The sequence below is a fragment of the Brachycentrus maculatus genome, unplaced genomic scaffold (genome assembly GCF_059751285.1).
Source record: "Brachycentrus maculatus isolate JH-2025_06_01 unplaced genomic scaffold, ASM5975128v1 h1tg000018l, whole genome shotgun sequence".
Classification (NCBI taxonomy): Eukaryota; Metazoa; Arthropoda; class Insecta; order Trichoptera; family Brachycentridae; genus Brachycentrus; species Brachycentrus maculatus.
Window position 1 is genome coordinate 418,986 of NW_028280772.1, and position 25,976 is coordinate 444,961.

The following is a 25,976-nucleotide window of genomic DNA, read 5'->3' on the forward strand; positions in this document are numbered from 1 at the left end:
CGGTTATTAAAAAATCAAGAATTTACCCCTTATTTACATCAATCGATTAACTTTTTTTAAAGTTAAAATATGTGTAGCGCCAACTTACCTTGCGATTTTACAATTAATTATTTAGTAGTGTAAAATGCGATTAGTTTATTTCATATAAGCATACGAGAAGTGGCACCCCTAGACTCAAGCAGCTTCCGGAATAATCTTCCCAGTCTGCGTGCGAGCGTCCTCCGTAGTAACGGTCCGAACCGACGCCTTTGCCGACTTACAAACTACCGCGTGCAGTTCTCAAATAACCGAAAGTTAATTAACAGAATTTAAAAATACAAAATTAAAAACTTCGAAATTACGCAGATAAAATTCGGTTCAAATCAAGCCTAAATTGGTGTCGTTATTTTCAATATGTAGGTCGGAAAAGCCGGAAAGTTTTCCACAGTGGCCGGGCATTACAGTTTTCCCACCAAACAATAAAAAATAACGTTTTTCTATCGTTGCTGCGGGTTCAAAAACTACATATTTTCGTTGTTGTATTTTTCAAATTACAAATAGGCAACAGACAACATGTCCTACCGAAGATCATATGTGAGTATTTCAATATCTTTATTTGGAAAATTCAAATCGCAAATTTCAGTATGTAAATATTATGAATGAAAGCTCACCGGAAGTTTTGGACGGAAGAAAAAGAATACAAGTCGTCTAGTTGTGAGTAGATTATAAATAAGCTCCAGACTGCTCAATTTAAAAGTCTGAATGTGCTTGTTGTACGAGTGTGTCCCTTTATTAATATTGTATGGAATTGATCATATGCTAATCTTTCGATAAGATTTTAATGTAATAGGTACCTATTATATATTGTTTATAACACAAAAAGATTTGTATGACGAATAGAAGGCTATTAAAATATTTTTAAAAATATTTTATTTTTTATTTATTGTGATTATTCAGTATTTATTGGGAATTAATTGTGTTTTTTTAAGTAGTTTTGTTAATAAAATGCTTTCCAAGTAGTTACTTCAACCATAAACAGTATCTTAGATAAACTTACACATTCACATCATCATAACGTATTTCGAAACAGCTTACTTAAAATATAAAAGAAAAACATCGCAAGCACTTCAAAAAAACATAATTTGTAATACTGCCATACTGATTTATGAAATAAACATATGATAGGGTAAACTGTAGAGTAACTTCTTATTCTTATAAACCGGCAAATTCAAAATAATTCTTTGTTTCACTGAATCTTTAAAACTACCGTTACGTAGTATTTGTATCCGACCTTTTTACTGTGAAATGCTTCGTTTCTTGTTTTAAATTAATATAAAGTTATTTTTTGATAATAAAAATGTTACTTATTTCGACACTTAAGGAATAATATGTACCTACTATTAACAGGATCGAGGATCCTATGTTAATTTTCAAAAATATCCAATGTCTCGCTATACACCCGATAGGTAAAATACTTGATCCAATATATTTTTCACAAGCGATAAAAAAAATAATAAAGTAATGAAATTATTACAATTTTAATTTTTCTTAAATTATCAATTTTTATCATTACTTTCACGAAAACACCAGTAATTACTTACAAATTAATTATAACTTATCTTGTACTATCGCAATCAGATATTCCTTCCTCGTTTGAGATTAAATCCTGAGTCATACATTATCGAATGGTCATTGACTTGTGATTTGGCATTGCATATAGCACATCGTAGGATGTTTTCAATCTATTAGCATTTAAATAATTGTTGCCAGAAATAACTTATAACCTTTAATTTCTTAGTAACGCACGGCAGCTGCGACTACAATTCATAACTACGATACCTTTGTCATATATTTCGATATTCATATCACTTTTATGGAACATTCCAAGAAATATCCAGTTTTTCTATTGGAAACTGTTGGCTTGTTGCTTCTAGGAACAGTGGAATAAAAACGAAACAAATAAGAATGAAAAACCGAGTGCTAGACCAAAAGCAACGTCTGAAGTACCCGTTGCTAAAAAGGTTCGTGACAACAACAACAACAATAGAAAATTAACCTTTTTTATTGAATTTTATTTATGCTTCGTTATAATTATTTATTTGTTAAATGAAAACATTGTTTTACTTAATATACAAAACTAAATAAAGTTTAAACACTAACTCAGTAACTCATTATTACCACATTTTCGCAAATTTATTGCTTTATAACGTTTTTATTCATTTATATTTATTTTATAATTCAATTACTCTTTCGTCATAGGCTGTAATTAGCCGAAATACTAATAAAAATAACATGAAAACAAACATAAAATACTCTGCCCTTTTGATAACAGCAATACAGAAGGAAAAATATATTACATAAAATTGGCAGAAAGATGTATATAACAAATAAAGATTAATAAAAGGTGCAAAATATCCGTTCAGATATTTATCTTTTGTAAAAATTAATCATTTACTCATAAACTTATTGGATTGATACGCATGCACTTAAATACTTTGCAACCATTATACATATAACTAACCATTATACATATAACTAACGTTATACAACAACATTATACATATTACTTACAACCATTATACATATAACCAACGCTAACCATACTACACACATGTACTTGATGATTTTAAGCTGTTTTTTTCATTTCTCTTTTTTTATCTCTTAATATTCAACAGTATCATAACATAAATGTGGAATTATTTAATTGGCTTTTATCATTGTCGATGTAACTATTTTCTTAATGTTTTTTATGTACAAGCTGTATAATTCCCATACAAATAAATAAAATAATAATAAAATTAATGAAAATGTTCTGATGTCAATATTTAACCCCATCCATAGATAATTCGAGCTTTTACAATACATTTTCTATGAGAAAAATATATTCTAATTTGTATTCTAAAAGTCTTTACGAACTGTTAAAGTCGTATTGATTTTATGAATAATTTAAATCCCACGGATGCGAGTAATAAATATTAAAGTCATCACACCACCACCACATCACTCACCTGTCCCGAGTATCGGTGATGTTAATTATTATTTGCGTTCGATGTTTCAGTATGACAGCAGCTACTCGCGCAGTAAGCCGGACACCTCGGCTAAAGAAAGCGTTCGAACTTCCAGCACTTTGGACAAATCAACACCGAGTCGGTACAGCTCCCTAGGATCGAGCAGTTTTAGAAGCACCTACACTCCGTCTTCGAGCTCATATACGAGTACAAGAGATAAGTCCGGAACTAGGGAATCTTCCACTACCGGTTCTAGTCGATATCCGAGCTCTTACACAGAGGACAAACCGGAGAAACAGTCTGTGTTAAATAAGTACATGAATGCCAAATCGGCCGACAAGAACGAGAACTTGTCAACTTATAATAGATTAACCGTGAACCATACAGTCAAATCGCCCAGCAGAGATCATAGTCCAGTCTATAGTAGAACCAATTCGCAAAACAGAAACTACGAAGAAGACGCTAACAAAAGCAAGGTGTCGAGTAAGGATAAACCCCGAGATAATAGCGCAAACGAACGAGAAAAAGACATTCCTAGTAAAAGTAGCAAGTCCCCGACTTACAGCACCTCGTCTTACCCTTCCTTCAAGCTCTACCAGAGGCCATCAACTTACACCAGGCCCATAGTAAAAGAGGAACCTAAAACTGAGTCGAGGTATACAACGCCCAGTAGGTTTGGTAGTACGTACAGAAGTAGTTTGCTCGATAAACCTATTACTCCGTATATTCCAAGTACACCTTCAGTATCGCCAAATGCAAGTATAGCTAACGGTCCCGACACAAAATCAGCGGTTCAAGGGAAGGATATCGCAAATAGAGATCAAAATAATGTACAAACTATCTCAGAAACCGAAGTGAATAAATTTGAAGCACCTCAAATAAAAATCGAAGATGAAAGTAGTTCGGAAGATGAATCTTCTTCCGACAGCGAGACTGTGTCCATGATATCGGTAACTGTAGTAACCCGAGGGACATCCCCCACGCCACCCAGTTCATCTATTTATCTTCGTTCTCGAAGAGCGGATATGGCAAAAACAATTGAGAAAACAATTAGCAGGCCGAAGAAGAGGTCGGAAATGGTCGATAAAGAAATGCAGTCCGACAGACTCGATGATAGTACAAGAACTTCCCGATACGCGAGCACTCGGCTATCAGCGTCTCCGTGGACTTCCTATATGGACACGAGATATTCGTCTCCGGTATCGACCGGTAGATATACATCGGGAAGATATAGTTCGTATTCCTCTACAAGAGATACTTCATCGAGTGTCAGTAGTCCGACGACTGAAAAAACTTATTTACTCTCCTGTGAACCTAGTAAAAAAGAAGAAATAACCCCGATTGTTCCTAAACAGGAAACACCACCTAAAATAATTTCAGAGGAAATTATTGAAAAGCCGAGAGAATCCCCTGTTAAGATCCAAAACTCGTTTTTACCAGTGGCATCTCCTATTACGACGATACCTATAATGACTTCCGACTCTTCTTCGACGACAAGAAGTGACGAAATGGAAAGTCCACCAAAAGCATCCCTTCTCAAAGAAAAATCTAAGAGTCCATCTTTGCCTCTACAAAACGGTAAAAGTGCGCAGTCATCACCAGAAAGATGTTTGGATCAGCTTCCTCCACAAGTACCCAAATTAGAATCAGCGAATTTGAGCAAATCAAATTCATCTCTAAATAAGACATCAAAAACAACAGGTAAAAAAATCGTGAAAAAAGTCAAAGTTAAGTCTAAAGACGGAGAACCTAAAAAACGAACGCTGAAGAAAAGTGTATCTACTAGTTCCGGTGATTCGGAATCATCCGTGCAAAATGAAGATGGTGAGACAGATAATAATACTGAACCCATAATAGCAAAGAAAACTAAAGTAGGTACTAAACTTAAATTGCGAACTACGCTATCGAAATTAAGAAAATCCAATGAAAGCATTGATTCTCAAAACAATGTCGCGAGTGATTCCAATGACAATTCAGATGCACGATCTCGCACAGTTTCTCTTTCTCGGACTAATAGTATCGATACTAACTCCACTCGATCTAGTAATTCGACAAGTGACGACGAAGTCGAAAAAACTAACAGGGTAAGCGAATCCCAAACTCTCTATAACGATATAAAATATGACGGGTCATCTAGAACGTCGATAGATGACATGTCCCTTTCAATTGATAAATCTATAAAACATTCACCTAGTCCAAAATCTAACAAAAGTGATACACAACCTAGAACTGAAGAGGCTAAGTCATTCTTAATGCGAGCACTGGCTCCAGTAACTAATTTGTTTAAAATGCGACAAGAAACATCGGAGAAAAGCCAATGGCCGGATAATGCGTGTGATTCTGATAGTCTAGATACATCGAACGTCGCTTCCATCCCCACGGATGTTGATAGTAAAAGTATAGAAAAACCAAAAACAATTCGTCACATCGAATCAGGTGAGAGGGCTTGGTGGATGGACTCGGCGAGTGACAAGAATAGTGACAGTAAAAAGAGTATCGCGAGGTCATCATCAAAATCTGCAGATATCGGCATCAATAAAAATTCGACGGATGCTAACACGAATGGATTCAAATATAGTATTGTCAAGCAAGAGTCCGGAGAAAAACCGTGGTGGCTCGACAGCAACGGTAACATTCCCGAAGGCGTCGAAGTTCGAACACCTAGTAGAAAAGGATCGAGCGATAGTGAGCAGTCGGATAAATATAACGTTTACAAAATACGACACATAGACTCCGGGGAAAAAGATTGGTGGCAAAAAAGTGACAGCTCCCCGAAATCTGCGGAGGCAGATAAAACATCAAAAAGTGTGGAAGACTCCAAAAGTGAAGATAATTTTACTCTAAACGTGGTTAGGATTAAGCACATCGAGTCGGGAGAAAGGCCTTGGTGGCTCTCGAGTAATCAAAACATACCGGAGGGTGTAGAAAAGCTCTCTTTGGACGATTCTGAATCGGAGAGTTCTTCCGAAAAGGAGGACGAGAAGAAAACTGACCAAGTTCCTAAACTCGTCAGCAACGGGCTTAGCTCTGCAACCAGATTCCCCGTCGACTTGCAAGACGAGGAGGACGAGGAGCCGCTCGGAGATCGCAGAAGTCCCGAAGGCCTGGAGACACCTCACGACTGTGAAAACTTCGCCGGGAGAACATCACCCTATGAAGACGTAGAGTGCAATCGTTTACCGACGGGAAAACTGAAGAAGAGTGGGGCTCCTTTCATTTCGAGACATATGGACATAGACGATATCCTGGGAACCTCCGGCCAGCTCTTCAGCCCCATGATGGACAGAATACTATCGCGGAAAACCGGAAGGGAAATAGTGGAAGGGGATAATTCGGAATGCAGAGAAATCGACCCGAGGGAAGTGAGGATACACGACAGCACGGCGCAGAGGCCAGTCATCCAAAAACTCCGAGACAGGTAAGCAAAGTTCTTAGTAAAGTTTTACTGTAAGATGCAGATATTCCGTACAACGTATTCAAATAACAACTTTTCTTTCTAATCGTTGAAAATATTTCAATCACGATTGTCTTCAATTTGAAATCATATTTATCAACAATACTTTTAAGGAGTATTGGTATTTACCAAGTAAAACATAAAATTTATATACGAAGATAATTAGTATATACGAGTAACTATGTATATTGTATAGATTACTTCATAATCCAGACATATTGAAGTGCAAACAAGTATATGCACGTGACAAGTATGTAAGATTCAGGGTTCAGAACCAATTTACCGCTGATAATGACGGAGATGAAATGAAGAAAATAGTTGGTCTTCTAAAGCCAAGAGAGGTGCATCTATTTCATTGAAGATTACAAATTTTTAGCAATTCCTCTCCGATCATGTAATCAGATGTACATGTATTATTTATTGATTTGGCACTAACTTTGTGAAATGACATGATGACATGACAGGCGGTGTGGCGTATTGGGTAGACACTCGGCGTAGTTGCAATCGGCGAGAATCAATCCCGATGAATCCCCAATGAATTCAAGAAAGATTTATTTTCAAAATAAATGTCTGGGTGTTTGTGATGTATTTTTCGCATATACGTTGTGGTACATGTTGAAATTATTTTATTACCACTTGAGTTTATTTTATGAAGACTACTTTTGGAAGCTATGCTTCCATCTTTACAAGATCCGACTTTCCTATATCCGATCTAGTAAAGATGGAAGCTTGGCTTCCGAAACTAGTCGTCAAAAAACAAACTCAAGTGGTAAATAACAAGTGTTTTCTTTAATAATTTTAACTATTTTATATTATTATTGGCATTGAAGCAATGTAATGTAATTAAAAATAAATAAATGTTTTTTTAAAATTACATGCCCGCTTTAACTTTTTTAGAATTGGGCCATATGTCTTACAGTTCAAATAAAACGCTTTTAACGATGACATGAATACAGAACGATATGACGTTAAAATCAGTAACTTGTGCCAATTTTTTCCTTAGGTGTGCGAACAACGTTAGGAAAAATGTAAATTATTATAGCATAATATGTTGTCAACTTATCCGAAGATTAATTAGCCTGCTAATATTGTATACCCTTATGTATGGAAGCGAAGCATGGAGTTGGCAAAAGAAGGATGAAAGCAGACTGAATGCAGTCTAAATGCGATCCCTCAGACGAATGTGTGGCAAAACGATGTTTGATAGATGTTCGAATGATGAAATAAGGAAAAAATGTAAGGCTGAGATAAGCATTATCGATAAAATTAAGAAAGTTGTGTTGAGATGGTTTGGACGTGTGGAGCGTATGAGTGAAGAAAGAACGGTTAAACAAATTTATGGAGCGAATGTAGTTGGAAAAAGAAGCAGAGGACGACCGAGGAAAACTTGGCACAATCAGGTATGTGAAATACTTGAAAGAGGCCGGGTCAGGAGTCGTAATAATCGTCGGGTATGTATGAGGAGATGCATGAATGTAGAAGAGGCAAAGAATGTTTGCAAAGACAGAGTGGTGTGGCGTTCGATTCTCTCTGCCTACCCCTGCGGGGAAGCGGCGTGATGGTTAGTTAGTTAGTCTAATATTGTATAAAATGTGAATATTCTTAGTTTTCGTGACACGAACATATTATGTTTATAAAATGGAAATTATTAAGTATACACTGAACTCCCCATTTGCACGGTAAATATGTTGCGTTTCACAAGATACCGTACAACAAAAATACTAAAATAACAATAATTAAAAATATGGTGGATATAAAATACATGAATAAAAAAAAATTCAGTAGCTATAAAAAAATTATCATAATTGCTTATTCATTTTATTTTAAAACTGGATTATTATAAGATTATTTGTAAAATATAAAAATTGAATCAGGAGATCAAAAAGTATTATCATCACTCCTTAGCGTATCTTGATTTTATTTAAAAAGTGGATTTTAGAAAGGATTATTTGTATAATATTATTTTTTTAAATCGATTAAAAAGTATAATCATTATTGTTTATTGAATCATTATTTTATTATAAAGTGACAAAAAATTAGAACTTAAAAAAAATATTCACATAGCCCCCTTCCATATACCTCTTTGCGCATAGTACTGAGTATTAAGTACCTACATAGATGCGAGGGATGTAGGAAATTCCATATTACTGTCACGCATGAACATTTAATTTTTTCTCTCTTTTTTGCACCGTATTACATCGAAAACGTATATAATTGAGTTCATTGTACATATATTGTTTAAACTTCTCCGTCTAATTTAAGTTGTAATTTTAATAATTACTTTAAGTTAAATATTATTATAGTTTTAATTGTAAAAACGAAAAAACATAATATTCAAAGTTATATGTATGAGGAGATTATTCAGTCAAACGCTGTACATTCTACATATCACAATTTTTTTATTTGCGTAATGTAAAATGTGAAGCGTTGCTCTCAAGTAATCGACTATCAATATATTTTTTATTTAATCTTAATTTAAGTTTTACTTAATAAATACCACTGAATAGAGGTATTTCTTAAGCAAAACTTAAATTTAAAAGGGATAAATATTACCACAAATAAAAGTAATTAATATTTTTGTTTCGTTTGCAGAAGCGACATAATTGACTGCACAAACGAAGCAGACACAGTGAATGTAAGTCTCTTTTATTTTTTTATTTTTTTTAGAAGACACATATTTTCAACTTCCCATGAACATGAACACCCTCGCAAGAAATTATCGTCGAAGATTTATTTTCAAGAAACTAAACACGATTTGATTGGTTTTATTTCTTGAGGTCTTCAAACGCAGCTCTACCAGTCCAATAAAGTGCTGATGCTGGCTGCTGTGGTTATCCCAGACCTGAAACGGAAAATATTACACATACTGTATGCTCGCATATATATGCATATATTCACACACACCCGCACAAACACACAATCGTAATACAATTATAATTATTTTTGTGTTACTTTATTCTGACTTTTATAACTGTTATTTATACCAATTTTTTTGAATTTCTTTATCCTTTAAGCCCTTTTCTGCGTAAAATGGTGCATAGGGCTCTCCGTCGCATCGACGCAGTGTTACGTTGATTGTTAATCGTCGATCGTTCATTACACGATTGAGACATGATAAGACTTGCGCTTCAGGTACCATCCCCGAGTGATGAACAAATAATAATGAAAATATATTATTATTACACGATTGATAACAATCAATCGATCAATAATCAAATTATTTTCGATCGCGTAATGAATTGAATGTCTGCGTGTTCCTCCTTAAGCGCAGGTAAACTAAAGCTACATTTGTAAGAACTCATGTTCCGCAGCGAAGTCCGGATGTTATGTGGCTCAGCTGCCATTATCATGAATGTTAAAATCGAAAACAGAAAAAACTCTACAATTTACTTTTGACGGTTCATTTTGGTTACAAAAAATACAGAGAAGATGAAAACGCATTTAAAAATTACGAACTGGGCGTCCGCTACTCATCCAGCCCGCATATTTTTATGACAGTCGTAAAGTGAAACTTTATGCGGACGGGTTTACGTTTTCCATATGTAATAACACATTGTTGTACGCGTCTTTGGATGCAGAAAAACAATGGATCTGTTACCCCTTTAGACAGACTCTGGTCATCAATCAATTTGGAGGTGTAAACTGTCCAGGTTGCAAAATTATGAAACCGTAAAATCCTGCGTTAAAACATCATGACCGTGAGAAGCTATATGCAGGAGATGGGCGGTAGAAACAAGGTACTTAAACCATACGTGGAGGTCCTTACCGAAAAGTTACATTTCCAATATTGCATTAAAAAAATCCTTTAATTGCAAATCTGTTCTGTTTACTGTATTCTATCGAAATCTTAATTAAAGTTGCGACAAAACGTGACCAATCCTGTGTTAAACCAATATAAAATCATTAAATCGCACCAAAACATACCAATTTTACAAGCCAGAATTCCTGATTACCTAAAATCATTTATAATGGAAATGTAACATTTTGGTGAGGACCTGCACACATACTTTTTATATTTTAGTAACACCTACATTAAATGTGAAATAAATAAATCGAATGAGTGAAGAAATAATAGCAAAACAAATTTATGAGTCGAATGTGTTTAGAAATTGGAGCGGAGGATGATCGAGGAAAACTTGGCATTATCAAGTATTTCAAACACTCAAAAGTGGTCGGGTCAGGAGTCGGAATAATCGACGGGTATGTATGAGGCCTGCGGTGGTTTGACATTGTGAGGAATGAAGAGATAAGCCGTAGGACGCAGCAAATCTTGGTCACAACTGTTGTCAAGAAAATACGATTCTCTTAGCTAGGCCATGTACTCCGCATGGCTCCCGAGAGCCGCCATAAAGCTCGCCTCTGACGACCACTGCTGATAATTCGTCGGCAGCTCTCATTTGAACTGACTTGGGAGGATGTTTGAGGACAGTTGGTGAACTCCATATGCTCCACATAGGCAGCGGATATATTTTTTTCAGGAAAACTAACAGATACAAATACAAAACAATTAACACATAGTCAATTACAGGTTTACACAAATAAGGTATAAGCTATTTTATTTATTGTTTCGGCATTAACTTTGTGGTAAGACATGTTACAATGATTAAAGAAAATACTTCGTTTTTTTACCACTTGAGTTTTATTATAGACTACATGTTTCAGAAGATAAACTTCCATCATTCAGGTCTGTATAGTTACTATACAAGGTATAAGCTGTATGAGGAAATGCATGACTGGGGAAGAGGCGTAGATTGTATGCAAAAGACAGATTGGTCTTAACTTAAACTAGCCAATTTTCCCATCTCAATGGACTTCTTCTATGATAAGTTATGAATAAAAATATTTAATTAAAATCACCTCGACCGGAACATTAATGTTAATTTGTTCCGGTTAGTGAATAAATGAACGCGATTTTTAATATATTTAATATAACCATCTTGACGTATTTTAAACTGATATTATTTTTGGACATCTCAACAAAATATTTGAAAATAAAAATAACTCCTAATTGGAGATAATCCAGATTTGAGAACGATTATTTGTCGTGAGTATAACGCGAGCGTTCGCTTATATTGCCAACTATGGCAATATAAGCGAACGCTCGCGGTGCAATTTGCATCGCTTAAGGGTCCAGCTCAATGAGTTCAGGTTGTATTATGTTTCTGTGGTTAACGCATTCGAATTAACGGTGTGAACCCAATGGGATTGATGGGCTGCGAATACCTTCTGTCGGTCAAGTAGGTACATAATACTGGATTTTCCTACAACCAGTACATGAAGTTAGTACTCAGTACCTACCTAACTCAGAATGTTCCTCCTTCGAGGCTTATCAATAAATATTATTTTTTGACATCTCCAATTCTACCATTCACCAATTCTACCCCTTATTGACTACCACACTGCTCAAATTTTTGCAAGTTCTATATATATACATATATATATATATATATATATATATATATATATATATATATATATATATATATATATATATATATATATATATATATATATATATATATATATATATATATATATATATATATATATATATATATATAAACATTTATGTGTGTATGTATGAGTGTGTTTGTTGAATACATTATTAATGGTTTTGGGTATCGAAAAGTCATGAAAATATTTATCCGATATTACCCAAAGATAAAAAAAATATTAAAAAATAGTTTTACTCATATGGCAATATGTTGACTGGCTACCAATGTTTCAAAGGAATTGATAACTGGTATGTGCCAATTACGGCAGAGCCCCGATTAGCGTCGACTCGACACGCGTCGTTTCGATTTGCGTTGCATCTAATGCATAAAGCCAGAAAATCTGGTGCGATTGGATATGCGCTCTCGTGACTTCACTACCAACACCGAAGGTGATGCGGAACATGAGGGATTAGTAACTTGAAACGTGGAGAACTCTTGAAAGCCAACTTTGTATTTCACAATATGAATTTGTTTAATTTATTTTTCATCATATACATAATAACAAATTATAATTTACAATAACGTTCTTTCAATACATTTGGCCGTCCATTTTTTATAATGTGCAGATTTAAAAAAAATTACACATTAACAAAGATAATAAATAATAATAACCATATCCGCTCCCTAGGTGGAGCATATGGAGTCCACAAACTGTCTCCAGGCTTTTCTGTCGGCTGCCAGCTCCCTTGCATCCTCCCAAGTCAGATCCGGACCAGCGAGTCCTAATCGCACTCCCAGTTCCTTTTGAAGGCTGCCATTTTCAGTCGCGTACACTCCCAAGTACTTGAAACTCTCGACCCTTTCGATGCGCTGGTTACTCAACGTCAAGGGTTGTTGGGCATCTAGGCATGAGCTGTTGCACAACACATGGGTTTTCGCAACATTTATTAACAAAGATAAAGAAGAAGAAAACAGGACTTTACCTGTCATTGGCAGGTTTAAATGATTACTTTATACATTGTGTAACATTTCCATTCCACCCACACTTGACTCTAGATTACTTAAATTTCGGTAAATTGTATGCATGCACACATATACGAGTATGTTTCATTTTGAAATATCAACTTCGTCCGACACATCAATGGTTAAAATTAGTTTATGTTATTTTTTACTTAGTAAATACCAAAAACTCGTAAATGTATTGTGAAAGTTTTGAATATTGAAAGCATTAACTTTGTGGGTCATATTGATATATTATTTTGAGAAATAAAAAGATTTTGTTTTTATAGTCTCGCCATCAATTAAACCCTGAAGAGGGCAACAGGTTATTGCCGAAACAAGTTGGTTAATTAAAATGTGAGTGGATCAAAAACACAAAGTCTTTTTATTTCTCATAATGTATTGTGAATGCATCGAAAGACGTGTCACAATAAAGAAATAGTGGTATTTACCAAGTAAAACTTAAATTCATAATGGATAGATAATAATCACAAAGTGACTGCCGAATGTATTAATGATTTTTTTTATTAACAGTCACCTTCGTGAAATGAACGTAAGATCCTTTCCTTTACTTGTGGACAAAAATTTAACATACTTATATATTTTATGTTGATTTAAAACACAGAAGTACAGAAAGACGGTAATTTACTAGACAATTAGTAGAATACAAGTGGTCTTCACAGGAACTGAATATCGCCATTTGCGTTACTTTCGACAATTTATCAGATTTAACGTGGGTATTGCTTCGATATGAAAGACGTAATTATTATTTTATAAATTTTCCACGTATTTTTAAACGTGTAAAATCTACACACGAGATGTAACTTTAAATCAAAATACAAAAACGACAAAATTAAATGATGTGATAGTGGCCAAGGATATCTATGATCTCTGGCAACTGCTCTAAACGTATTCTAAATAACTTATGACACTTTTCTTTCCAAAATAAAATTCTTGTATGTTGCAATGAGCGGTTTTCCCTAACGTTTTTAACCATACTATACACTGTATGCAAACGTCTGAAACCTGCGATCATATTTGAACTTGTGTTACTTTCCCCCTGATGTATAATTTAAAATAAATATTATAATAACATTATATAAAATAAATATTACAATAGATTTATATTATCCTCTGACACTTCGTGATGGAATTGCATTTTTAATATATTATTAGATTAAAACCAATATTTTTAGCTTTTCCACTTTATTTTTATTTGACCAGCGACATGTATGTTATATATAAAACAAGGCAGGAGTTGATAACCATGATTTGATATAATTTTGCTGAGAAATTAATTTAATTTGAGTGAATTTAAGTATTGTATGATATAAAAAAAATATTATAAAGGTTTTTTTGTATTGAGAGCACGATTTTATATAATATACAACATATACAAGTATGTATCATATACAAGTAAATACAAGTAAGTATTTATATATATTGTATATTTATTTTTTTAATTTACACACATAATTTGTTTTTTTTTTACAAAAAAACAAAGGTATAAAAAATATATATGTTGCAATGCTATTGTTAATTTACATTGTATTCTACCGATTTACTTTGAAATTAAAAAATATAAAGAGTGCAAATTTGAAATGGATGTAGTGATTTGCGTATTTGCTTTATTTCCGGTACGTAAAGTAGAAAACCCAAATATCGATTGGTACAGAAATAATAAATATATATTTTTGTAATGTGCATTATTTTACTTTAATTGCAAATTTGCTTGGGTTTTAGGGTAAGTTTATTAAAAAATCGCGAATTATTGAAAAATGAAATCAAGTTAACCCTTCACTGCATGACTTTTTTTGCCTGACTGCATGACTGCATTGACAGATCGTCTTCGAGAGACAAGTGAAGTAATTATTTTGGCGTTCATAGCGCGTCTTTTGGCTAAATTATGAACTATATACGTGAGTTATGAATGTATCTGATCAGTTACAACAAAAAATGGTTGCTTATATTTTTAAAGAACGTTTTAACGCCAACTTTTGGGTATGTAACAAATTTGATACACTGTGCAGTGAAGGGTTAAAAATGAACATTGCTAGATATGAAAATAAATATTTCATCTATTTTTTTTTTAAATACACATTAAAATGTATATTAGTAAGTCGTGAAAATATTGAAGATCTGGACTATATTTGTTGTACGGATGGCTATAACTAGGCTTACCATACGTCCCGGTTTGACTGGGATTGTCCCGGTTTCAGACACGGGTCCCGGTGTCCCGGCCGGTTTAGATTTTGTCCCGGCCTGTGCGAGCACTGTCTATTTATCTATTCACACGGTGCATTTCTTACATAGAATTATAATTTACAACATTTTGAGTGTATCCAAATACTTGTTCACAAAATCTGGATTATCTCCAATTACAGGAGTTATTTAGTTACAGCCTATGACGGTCGTAAGCCCCGTAAATGCCCAGACTTCCATATTCTTCTTCATCTTTGATGAGATATCAAAAAATAATATAGAATTATAATAAAACAGTTTGGGTAGCGCCGTAATTTTTACATGGATTGGACTACATCATGTACTAAAATGGGAAGAATTAGAGAGTTCTGCAGAAGCTATAAACGAAATAAACCAATTAGATGATCGGCAGCAAATCAATACTGATAGTCTTTTTGATGAACTGAATTTTTTTTTACGAGCAACACATTAATTAACCTAATCTGATTAAAATTATGTAACATATTTTGTACCTACCCGGGACTTCAGCACTTTTGGAGCGTGTTTTATCAATAATGAATCACATTTGGTCGGATGACCGCGGCTGCATGCTAGAGTCTTCTGTACGAGCGTTACTATGCTGTAAATAACATTTTGGCATTACATCCAGTGACTTCTATGAATAAAAAAGACTGAATATTAAAACAATTTACTCCAGCGAAAAGTGAAATTGGTACAAAAACTAATTTCTTTACTTTAAATAAACAACATTTGGCTTTCGATTTATTTGTTTTTTCTTCCTACCTGTCCCGGTTTAAAGCTTCATAATTATGGTAAGGCAAGCTATATCCCACCCACCAATCTAGGGGACCGTCTATGAATATGAATACGGCAGTAAGTAGATATGTACTCATCAGGTGTGTTTTGAATAAATCCTTTAGGTATTTTATATTTTTGGTCGACGGCGTTCCTCGCTGTTTCGCAAATCCGGGTACTAGCAACCTGCGGCCCGCGGTAATTTTTTTATTTTATTAATCTTTTAAAAACTCCGTATTTCGCACACTGAATTTATTGTTTTTCAGTTCTTACTTTTCAGAAGAAAAAAAATGTATTAATGTACATTTATAAACACAGTGAAACCCGGAATTAACCGCCAATTGTGTAATTATTTCAGTCCCTTTATATATTCGTAAATTTATTACCCGCATTTCCTTCGTTTTCAGTATTACATTATTAGCAATCATCGTTTATGTGCAGTTTTTACGTTTTTGTGTATTGTTTTATTCGTTAATTCACTACAATTTTTCCAAAAAAAATAATTTTTATGTATTTTTTCAATACACCCAATTTATACACTCCCTGCATATGGAATTTGGAATTCATATTTCATGTACATGATTTTCACTAAAAAAAATTACTTACCCTTATTTACTCGGTTATAACGATCACGGATATAGCGAGATCTCGCATATAACGAGGAAACATTCGTTGACATTTTGGTTTGTGATTTCCTCCATATATGCACGGTTATAACGAGCTTACCTCGGGTATAATAATCAAAGATATCGCCAATAAAACCTTCAAACTGTTAATGTGTCGATTTTTAAAAAACGCTGTTTTTGAATAGCAATAAAACGCTATTTTTTAATAGAATAACCTTAGCAATAAAATCCGACCGGGCAGTCAACTAGACTGATGCCGCCGGGATCAGATCACGTTTATGACAATAGTTGAGAGACGTAGTATCTAATTGGTGCTTTGCCGACAACATTGAAATGGTATCCGCGCATATGGTTGAAATTGCATGTACAAATTCCAAGCTTTATGAATTCATTAAAAATGTTTTATTAAAAATGAAGTATGTTTGAAATTTTCATCATCCACAGATTGAATTTTTAAATGCATTTGAAAAAAACATCACGAACTAAAAAAAGAGTTTGATCGTACGAATGTTGATGAAACTTTGCAAACTTTTATATTTCACACACGATTTTCTTTAAAAAGATTGTTAGAAAAATATTACATGTGTGTAACGGGTGAATTGTGTATTTTCGTTTGAATTGCGACTTATTCGTTTAGGCCATTATTCCAGATACTTCATCTCTTTATGTGATGGGTATGTTTATAAAATAGATACCAATACACGGGTATCACGAATTATGGTTATAACGAGTAAATTCAGTAGGTCCCGTCTTCCTCGTTATAACAATTGCAGGCATTGATTTGACGTGTAGGAAAAAATTAATTTGGGACTGCGGGCCGGTAATGTTTATCACCTATTTGGTTTCTGTTAGGCCCGACCGGCCGCCACCGCGAGCGGCCAGTGCGAGCGCGGCCAGTCGCGGTCCGAGCGCCGGCCGGTATTGTCGTGTGTTGTACTGCACGGGTCTCGGAATTTGTTGCGGTTTTTAGTATGTATACAATCAGCGTGCTTTGCTAATATCAGTGGTGCCAGTGAAATAATTATTCAAAATAGATATTTTTTCCTCATTCCAACGTTATATTACGCCCGAAAACCTACATTATTTATTTTTTAAAATCAAATTATATGTTACAATTGTATTATTTCAAAGGATTTATTAATTAGTTTTCAAAGTTTTCATATCGTTTCCAAGTGTCAAAATATAGAATTGGGATACAATAAGCGAAAATATTTTATTTTCTGCTCAAATACAAAAATATTTTTACACTACCATTATGATTTTTGCCCTAAATAGTACATAGTCTTGTCTTTAAACCCTTATCCGCACCCGATGGTGCATAGGGCACTGCATCGTATAAAACCAGTGCTATCTCGATCGTTAACACATGAAGGAAAGGTGATCAGCCGCCCGCTTCAGGTACCAGTCCAGGGTAATATTGAAAAAATATTAGAGTGAAAAAAATCAGTAATATTTATTTGATCTCCCACCCCTGGGAATCGAACCCGGTATATCCAGTACGGTAGCCGACCGAGCTGACCATTACACTACGCAGACGGACAAACTGCAGAATTGGGATAAAATAAGTTAAATATTTTTTTATTTGATTAAATACTAAAATATTTAATACCACCCTCATGATTTTTGCTCTAAATAATATTATATTTAAAGCCATAATGCTGTTTATATAGAATTATCAAGATGTTGACGGCCATTACCTTATAATAGTTAAGATATTTTATTTTTAATCTAATTTTATTAATATTTATAAAGATTACACTGCTATCCCACCTAAAATAGGATTCGCTTCAAGAATTATTCTCAAATTTGCCAAATTCAATTTCTAGTTAAAAAAATAATTGCTATAATTTTAGCTTCCTCCTCAACACGTTTTGAAATCGACGTAAATTTACAGTGGCGTAGCAGAATATTTTGTTTGTAAATGAATGTCTTAGGGCGTTTGTGCACTACCCGTAATTTTACCGTCCGGCAGTCCGGTTTTCAAAAATGAAAGCGACTACGACAGTTCAGCGTGATCGAATTTACGCGCAACGATAGATGGACAAAAGCACAAGCCAATCCAAGCCAATCATCGTTTAAAAACGCTAACTGACGTGCCGGACGGCAAAATTCCATGTCATTCCGTGTAGTGCACAAACGCCCTTAATGTTACAAAAATTTGGTGTAAGTTTGTTTTTATTTTTTCTTTATGAAACTTGCTTTTTCATATTAGTTAAACCGGAAGAAATCGACGAAATTTTAAATGGCGTTGCAACATCTAATGTATGTTTTTTTATAAGTATAAGTAGTAAAATCGAACGAAATCGAAGTAAATTCACAGTGGCGTAGTAACATATTATGTATGTAAATTTATATCTAATTATTTTAATTAATGGTGTAAGATTTTCAAAAATAAATACAAAATTTGCAATTTAATAGTAGTTAAATCGGCCGAATACGACATAATTAACAGTGGCGTAGCAACATATTGTTTATATTTATTCAAAATATGTTTTTTTTGTTTTTGAATTACATATTATGTATGTAAGTTAACGTCTTAACCCATCCGCATATCACTTTTTTTTTCAAAATATGTATACAAATCCACTAATTGAATGTATCCCCGCAAGTAAAAAAGTTGCCCCGCCCGGAGGGGAGGTGACATGGGTTGTCAAACAATGAGGCGCTAATATTTTGCACCTGATAAAACGAGAACATTTTTTTTCAATCTTATACCATTTTTTTATATTTAGAAATTAATTTGCATACACAATATATTTAAATAAAAAATACATATAAAATACATTTATATGTATAAATGTATGTACTGTATAACACTCTTTCTCCTTCTCTCAACGTTATATCTTTCTTCTCTCTCATTTGACGACATGTGCTTAGTAAACGTAACGCGTCCTTGAAAATTCACTCCCAAATTTCTCGTATAATTATCGATTATAACTAATATGTGCAAGTTTCACAAAAAAAATAGGTCTATGATGCGATGCAAGTTCTCTTAAGCTGTAGTTTAGTGTTGAGCGACTCATTTCTCATGCTGGCTTAGAAAGATGCATTCTCTGTACAACAATGGGAGAAAATTGCATTTATTATCAAGTGTTGCAGTGTCGGGTAGGCAATCGTTGAAATAGGTGTAATTTACCTTGAAAGGTAGACGGCAGGTACCGAATAATGACCCTGCGATTTCCGGCTGCGCATTCTTCAGGAATATGTTAATTCCTGTATCGTGGATGCGCTACATAACACACCGCCTCGCCAATTTTTACTAGGGTTTCCAACGAAACGAATTTATTGAAAAGTGAAAAATTCACGGTCAAAAAAACACACATTACAACTAAAGAGACTACGCAACTACTCATTAACTTTGTTGTATTAAAATATACAGCGTAAATTTTTTAATATTATGTATAATTATAAAAAAAAAAGTTAAATAAATATTGCGCATTTCAGAGAATGTTGAATGTTACACGTGTATAAAGTTATCACTTTAATCAGCCTTTGACGGTCGTAAGCCTCGTATATGCCCAGACTTCCATATTCTTATTCATCTATTTTGAGATACCAACCAATTTTAGGTAGTTACCCTTAAGCTTATATTGTTACCACTTTTTTCGATTATTACTTTGCATAATAGCTAAAAACTATAACTCAAACCGTAGTACAGTGGTTGGCGCGTTTGGCTACCGTGTCGGAGGTCCCTAGTCTGATTTCTAGGAGGAGTCATACACACATGAGTTTTCAAACTAATGTTTGTTGATCAACATTTTGAGTGTCCAAATACTTGTACACAAACCTGGGTTTCTACACTTAGGAGTTATTTTTGCATTTTCACATCTCAACATAGATGAAGAATGTATATGTAAGTCTGGGTATCTACAAGCCTTACGATCTGTCATAGGCTGGTTCACTTCCACATTCCTCCTCAACTATGGTGAGATGTCAAAAATGTAATGTTTATTTAATATCACCCTGGACGGGTAAATTATGACTGATCACCTTGTTTTCAAGTACATTATGATCAAGATAACACTGCGTCGCATCGACTCAGTGCCTTAAGCACCATTAGCCTCGTATACCGTTTATTTGGAGTAGTAGAAATCTTAATTATGATAAGGAAGAAAAACCATAAGCGCTGGTATTAAATTGTGATTTTTTTTTACAATACGATTTATTTCGAAATGAGTGGCAACCCTAATTTTATCACCGCGACATAAAAGAAATTCAATGCCCTTGAGTTGAGGTGATGTGCATTGGGAAGGTTTCGCCAATAATGGACTTTGAAATAATGTGTTTACTCCGAAATTCTGTCGGTGAATATCAAACTCGCGTAAGTCCAGTTGTATTTTGGCAGAAAGGTCTTAATTACTCGATAAATATTTAGCTCAAAAAAAGCGAGTTTAACTGTCCTTTTCCAAACTGTGAAATTGAGACTTAACTGCGAAAATCAACCTGAATTTGGCGGGTTTGAAATTAACCGACACAATTTAAATTCAATTAAGTTAAAAACATTATCCTTATCATTCATCGTTCACTTTGTATAATACCTCTATAATTAAAGTGGTATTACACAAATAGAACGATGAATGATAAGGAGAGTGTAATATTACCATACCACAAAGTTAACAATGCTTTTTAAATACAAAATACATATTCAGTTAACCCAATCCCCGTATATCGAAAGATCGCTGGAATTGCATTAGTAAAAATAACAAAAGTTTCATCTTCGTTTTTCTTTCGTGTTCTTACTTCTCTTTTTTTTCATCGTTATACACAGTCATTAGTACCTACAGTATCTACTCAATGAATTAGGGCCACGCAGAATTTCGCGCAATTTCTCAATTCAAACAGGAATAACTCAGAGAAAACCTTGAATAAAACAACATTGAATTTTATTTACACAAGAACACTTTATTACGCTTAAATTATGCATATATTTTCATATAAATATAGTTAGTATTTATTATTTCCACCTTTGGCAGAAATAACTGCCTCAATTCTTTTTGGCATACTTAAAATGCACTGTTTTATCGTGTTTTTTATTTCTTCGTCTTCTGACCTAATTTTTTTAATTTTTTTTTTAGACAGTCTACTGTCGGATTTGGGAATGAGTATACCTTATTTTTTAACATGCTCCATACGTTTTCTATAGGATTAAGGTCCGGAGAATTTCCAGGCCAGGGGAGCAAAGGCAGATTTTTGTTAGACAAAATTTTTATTATTGATTTAGCCCGGTGGCAAGGTGCCCCATCCTGCATGAAGGTGTATGGACCTTCTGTTGGGTCGAGTGTATGGTAGAAGGGCAATAAAATTCGTTCGAGGACCTGCTTATAGGAATTTTGGTTCATTGTTCCTTCCACGAAAAACAACGGCCCAGGTAAATTGTTAATAATACATGACCATATCATTGTTGCAGGGGGGTGTTTGATAACTTTAACCACACAGGCCTCATTGTAACGTTCCATTGGTGTTCTCCTGACGAATCGACGGCTCTCTGTCACGGCTTCTAACCGGCACTCATCACTAAAGATGACCTGAAAAATAATGAAAATTTAAGTTTAATTCAAATATATAAGTTTATTGACTAAAATGATATGTTGAAAATTCAATTTAAATAAATACCTTTTTCCAATCATCTACCGAGTAATTTCGATGTAGCCTGGCCCATTTTAATCGATCCGCTTTCATTCGTGGTGTCAATTTTGGTACTTTTACAGGGCGCCTGCATTTCAGATTTACTTCGTAAAGACGTCGCCTCAGTGTTGATACCGATATATTTATACCCTCTTCTTCCAATTTTATTTTTAATGTTTTTGCTGATGCACTTCGGTTTTCTAAGGCACTTTGAACGATTTTTTGATCAGTCCTCGGTGTTGTTTTTCTAATCTTACGACAGTTCTTTCGCTGATTGCTGGTGGCGGGTGACTGATTTTTTATTGATTTTGAAATTTTGTCCACTGTTTGACGAGAAACGTTTTCTTTTTTTGAAATTTCTCTATTAGATAGTATTCCTAATTTCAGTAGCACTATAACACTAGACTTTTTTTCCTCAGAAATGTCTTTACTTTTTCCCATTTTGTCCTTTTCAAAAAAAACACTTGTGTTTACAAAAAAAAATTATACTTTATGAACTAAAATTAAAAATTAAGTTTTTTTCACAAGACACGATAACTATATAACCTCTCTGAACAAAACAACAATCAGAACTCAAGAAACTTCACTAATAAATGAGATAGGGCTTTTTTTTGAACTTTCAACTATCTGTCTACCTGTGCTAATTAGGGACCTTTCTCAGAAAAAGGGTTTAAAATTTTGTAAACGCTTAAATAATCCAGGTATATTTTACATATTATTGAAGGTAATATACATGATATTAGATGTCAATAAAAAACTTAAAGTATTTATGTAAAATAAATGTAATAATCCAAAAGATTTCAGAGTATTCAAAAAAATAATGGGTGGCCCTAATTCATTGAGTAGATACTGTAGTCTCCATTCAGATTTTCGGCACCCTTACCCTGTTGCGTAAGTCGCCGTCTTCAACTGAAAATGTTTCTTCTTCTGACCCTTATCCGCTCCCAATTGTGCACAGAGCACTTCATCGTATTGACGCAGTGTAATCTTGATCGTTACGTACATAAAGGCAAGTTGATCACTCCAGCGGTTCAGGGTAACATGAAATAAATATTTGAGTGTAAAATCACTAACATCGATTTTCGCCCCCCTCCCTGGGAATCGAACCCGGGATCCTTTGCATGGTAGCTAAATACGCTAACCATTACACTACTACATGTTTTGAAATGTTAAACATATGTTAAAAACTTTGTAAAACATGTTTTCGCGTGAAAATGTTTTTTTGTTAAAGAAAATATGTTGCTTTTAGTATTGACTGATTAAAAATTATACATAACAGTAAACCCCCCTACAACGTTGAGACAGGTACCGCGTTATCGGAGGGAACTTTATAAGGAGTTAATGTTTTAAATTGTATTTTAACATTTTACCCAACGGAAATTACTGAAATGAGTCAGTTTAAAAATAAACATTATTTTAAAAAAATGACCCCATATTAAGTTCGATAACGCGGTTTCTTTAACTCTTACCACTCTGTAGGCCAGACATTCTGGCCCGTATGATTCTAGTAGGCAGCTCCGTGGGCCACTATGTCTGGCCCGACGCAGGTATAACTTTAATCACTGATTTCTCTATCACCCAAGTATATTCTACCAAAAAAATATTTTACTTAAATACAGTTAATCTTAATTAACATGGTCATACGAATTGCCAGACAGAGTGTCCCAAAATTAGGGAACCAAAATGTTTATTTTAATGGTAGAAAAACGTCGCATTTTTTATCAGAGTAGCTGATCAACTATGAGAAAAAATGGCCAGAGTGGAAAAGGTTAAATCACTCCCGGACTCCAGGTTAAGATCAAGTATGACATAGTCGCAAGTTTGGGGTCACCGTTTAGTACATGCGATAATTGCATTGAAGACTTATCTGCATATAGAGTCGTGAGAATGTAACACAATGGAGATGTATAATAGACCAACACAATGCGTGAACAACGTTTTTTAGTTTTTACATTCCTTCTGTAGAAAATAGCAGTGAAATAAATGGTTTTTTTTCTCGTTGCTTAAAACGGTGATGGAACGCTACGTTGATGAGCCTCGTCCGGTAAGCTCCAATTACTGTAGCGGTTACGCGAATATTACCTACGAGTATATTGGTATCTATGTTACAATATATTGTCCAAATTATTAGGGAAAAAATATTTTGTTTTCTGGACATTTCAACAACTGAAGATCTCGAAGGTGTCTGCGAAATGTGGGAGAATTTCAACACCCTTGTCTTGTGATTAGTCTTGCTGTTGCATTGAAGACAGTTTGAAGTTTGACCGTTTGATATTTTTAAACCCTCTTATAGTAATTATAATAATGGCTGTATTTTTAACACACCAATCTGTATTTTTCAACGTTCTTCACCTTTTTTTATTTTATTTATTTTATCTCCTCATACATGCCTACCGATTATTCCAACTCCTGACCTGACCACTTTCAAATATTTGAAATACTCGATCGTGTCAAGTTTTCCTCGGTCTTCCTCTACTTCTATTGCCTCATGATTTTTTACTATTCTTTCTTCGCTCATTCGATTCACACGCCCAAACCATCTCAACACATCTTTCTTAATTTTATCGATAATGCTTATATCAGCCTTGCATTATTTCTTTATATCACCATTCCGACATCTATCATACAACGTTTGGCCACACATTCGTCTGAGAGAACGCATTTTGACTGCATTCAGTCTCAATGCGAACGAATTAACAACAAAACATAATATCACATTCTTATCGTAAAAAAATAGTTCTACTACTAGGCTAATTCTCAAAATAGACAAAGCGATTTTTTCTCGCATGTTTCAAACGCATCCTCTTGTTCTATAATCACAACTGCTTGCTGCCATTTTCCATTTTCCTGCATGATTGCTGTCAATGTTCGATGTATAGGGAGATATATATTTTTTTATCAAATTTGATCAAGAATGGGAGAAGGTGAAGAAATTATCACATAATCGAAAGCATAATTACGTACAATAACATAACTATTTAATTTTTTCCACATGAATTCTATAATAACGGTTAAATTTTTATTATTCGTATCATATCGCTCACTCCTTTCAACAACGTCATGTATTTCAAATCGTCAATTTTTAGGTATGCATATTTTCAGAATGCCCAAAAAATGTATTATATTCCAGCAAAAGTGGCATATATTTAACTTAATTTTTACCCGCTATAGGGCAGAAAGTGTTATTTTTACATTTTGAAGAAAAGGTATTCTTTAATTATTTTTTTAAATATACTAAATATTTTTCAAATGGAGAAAAAACATTTAGGTTTACCTAAAAAGATCAATAAGATTCAATAAGTAGCTTGATATTTATTTTTAATACACTGTGTTTTATTTTTAAACTTTAAAAACGATCTCCTGAAAAATCAAGTTTTTTGATACATGACGTTGTTGAAAGGAGTGAGCGATAGGTGCTCAACATCAAGTCAAACGCAGCTCAGTTTCCTTCGTTTTAGTAACGCTTATTTAACAGTTGTTGTTGGTATTAGTGCGAATGTTTATTTAACTTTTCGATTCATGGCCAAGGTTAAATAAAAATATATCGTATTAGTTGCGGGTAACGTCTGGCACACGCGATACCTATGCTAAAATTGAAAGTTCGATGATAGATTAAAGCCAATTACATAACAGCGTTGCGTTTTTTGTATAATTTTTTGGTATAAATGTTAAAAATCATCGCTTAAGGGGCAAAGTATATATATATATATATATATATATATATATATATATATATATATATATATATATATATATATATATATATATATATATATATATAAATATATGTATATATATATATATATATTTATATATATATATATATGTATATATATATATATATATATATATA

General features: G+C 33.8%; 1 protein-coding gene across 5 annotated transcripts in view; it reads left to right on the top strand.

Annotated features, from left to right (window-relative positions):
- Nucleotides 1-201: 201 nt before the first annotated feature.
- The window catches only part of Fhos (Formin homology 2 domain containing), a 100,118-nt gene continuing 74,343 nt past the window's right edge, over nucleotides 202-25,976 (top strand). For 4 of the 5 annotated variants that reach the window (XM_088267159.1, XM_088267142.1, XM_088267151.1 and 1 more), the window contains exons 1-4: nucleotides 202-573; nucleotides 1,914-2,000; nucleotides 3,038-6,405; nucleotides 9,034-9,076. In XM_088267159.1, coding sequence (XP_088123285.1) covers nucleotides 553-573; nucleotides 1,914-2,000; nucleotides 3,038-6,405; nucleotides 9,034-9,076 — 3,519 coding nt within the window. In that variant the 5' untranslated portion in view covers nucleotides 202-552. The remainder of the gene's footprint in view (nucleotides 574-1,913; nucleotides 2,001-3,037; nucleotides 6,406-9,033; nucleotides 9,077-25,976) is intronic. The other variant, XM_088267166.1, reaches the window with a different exon arrangement.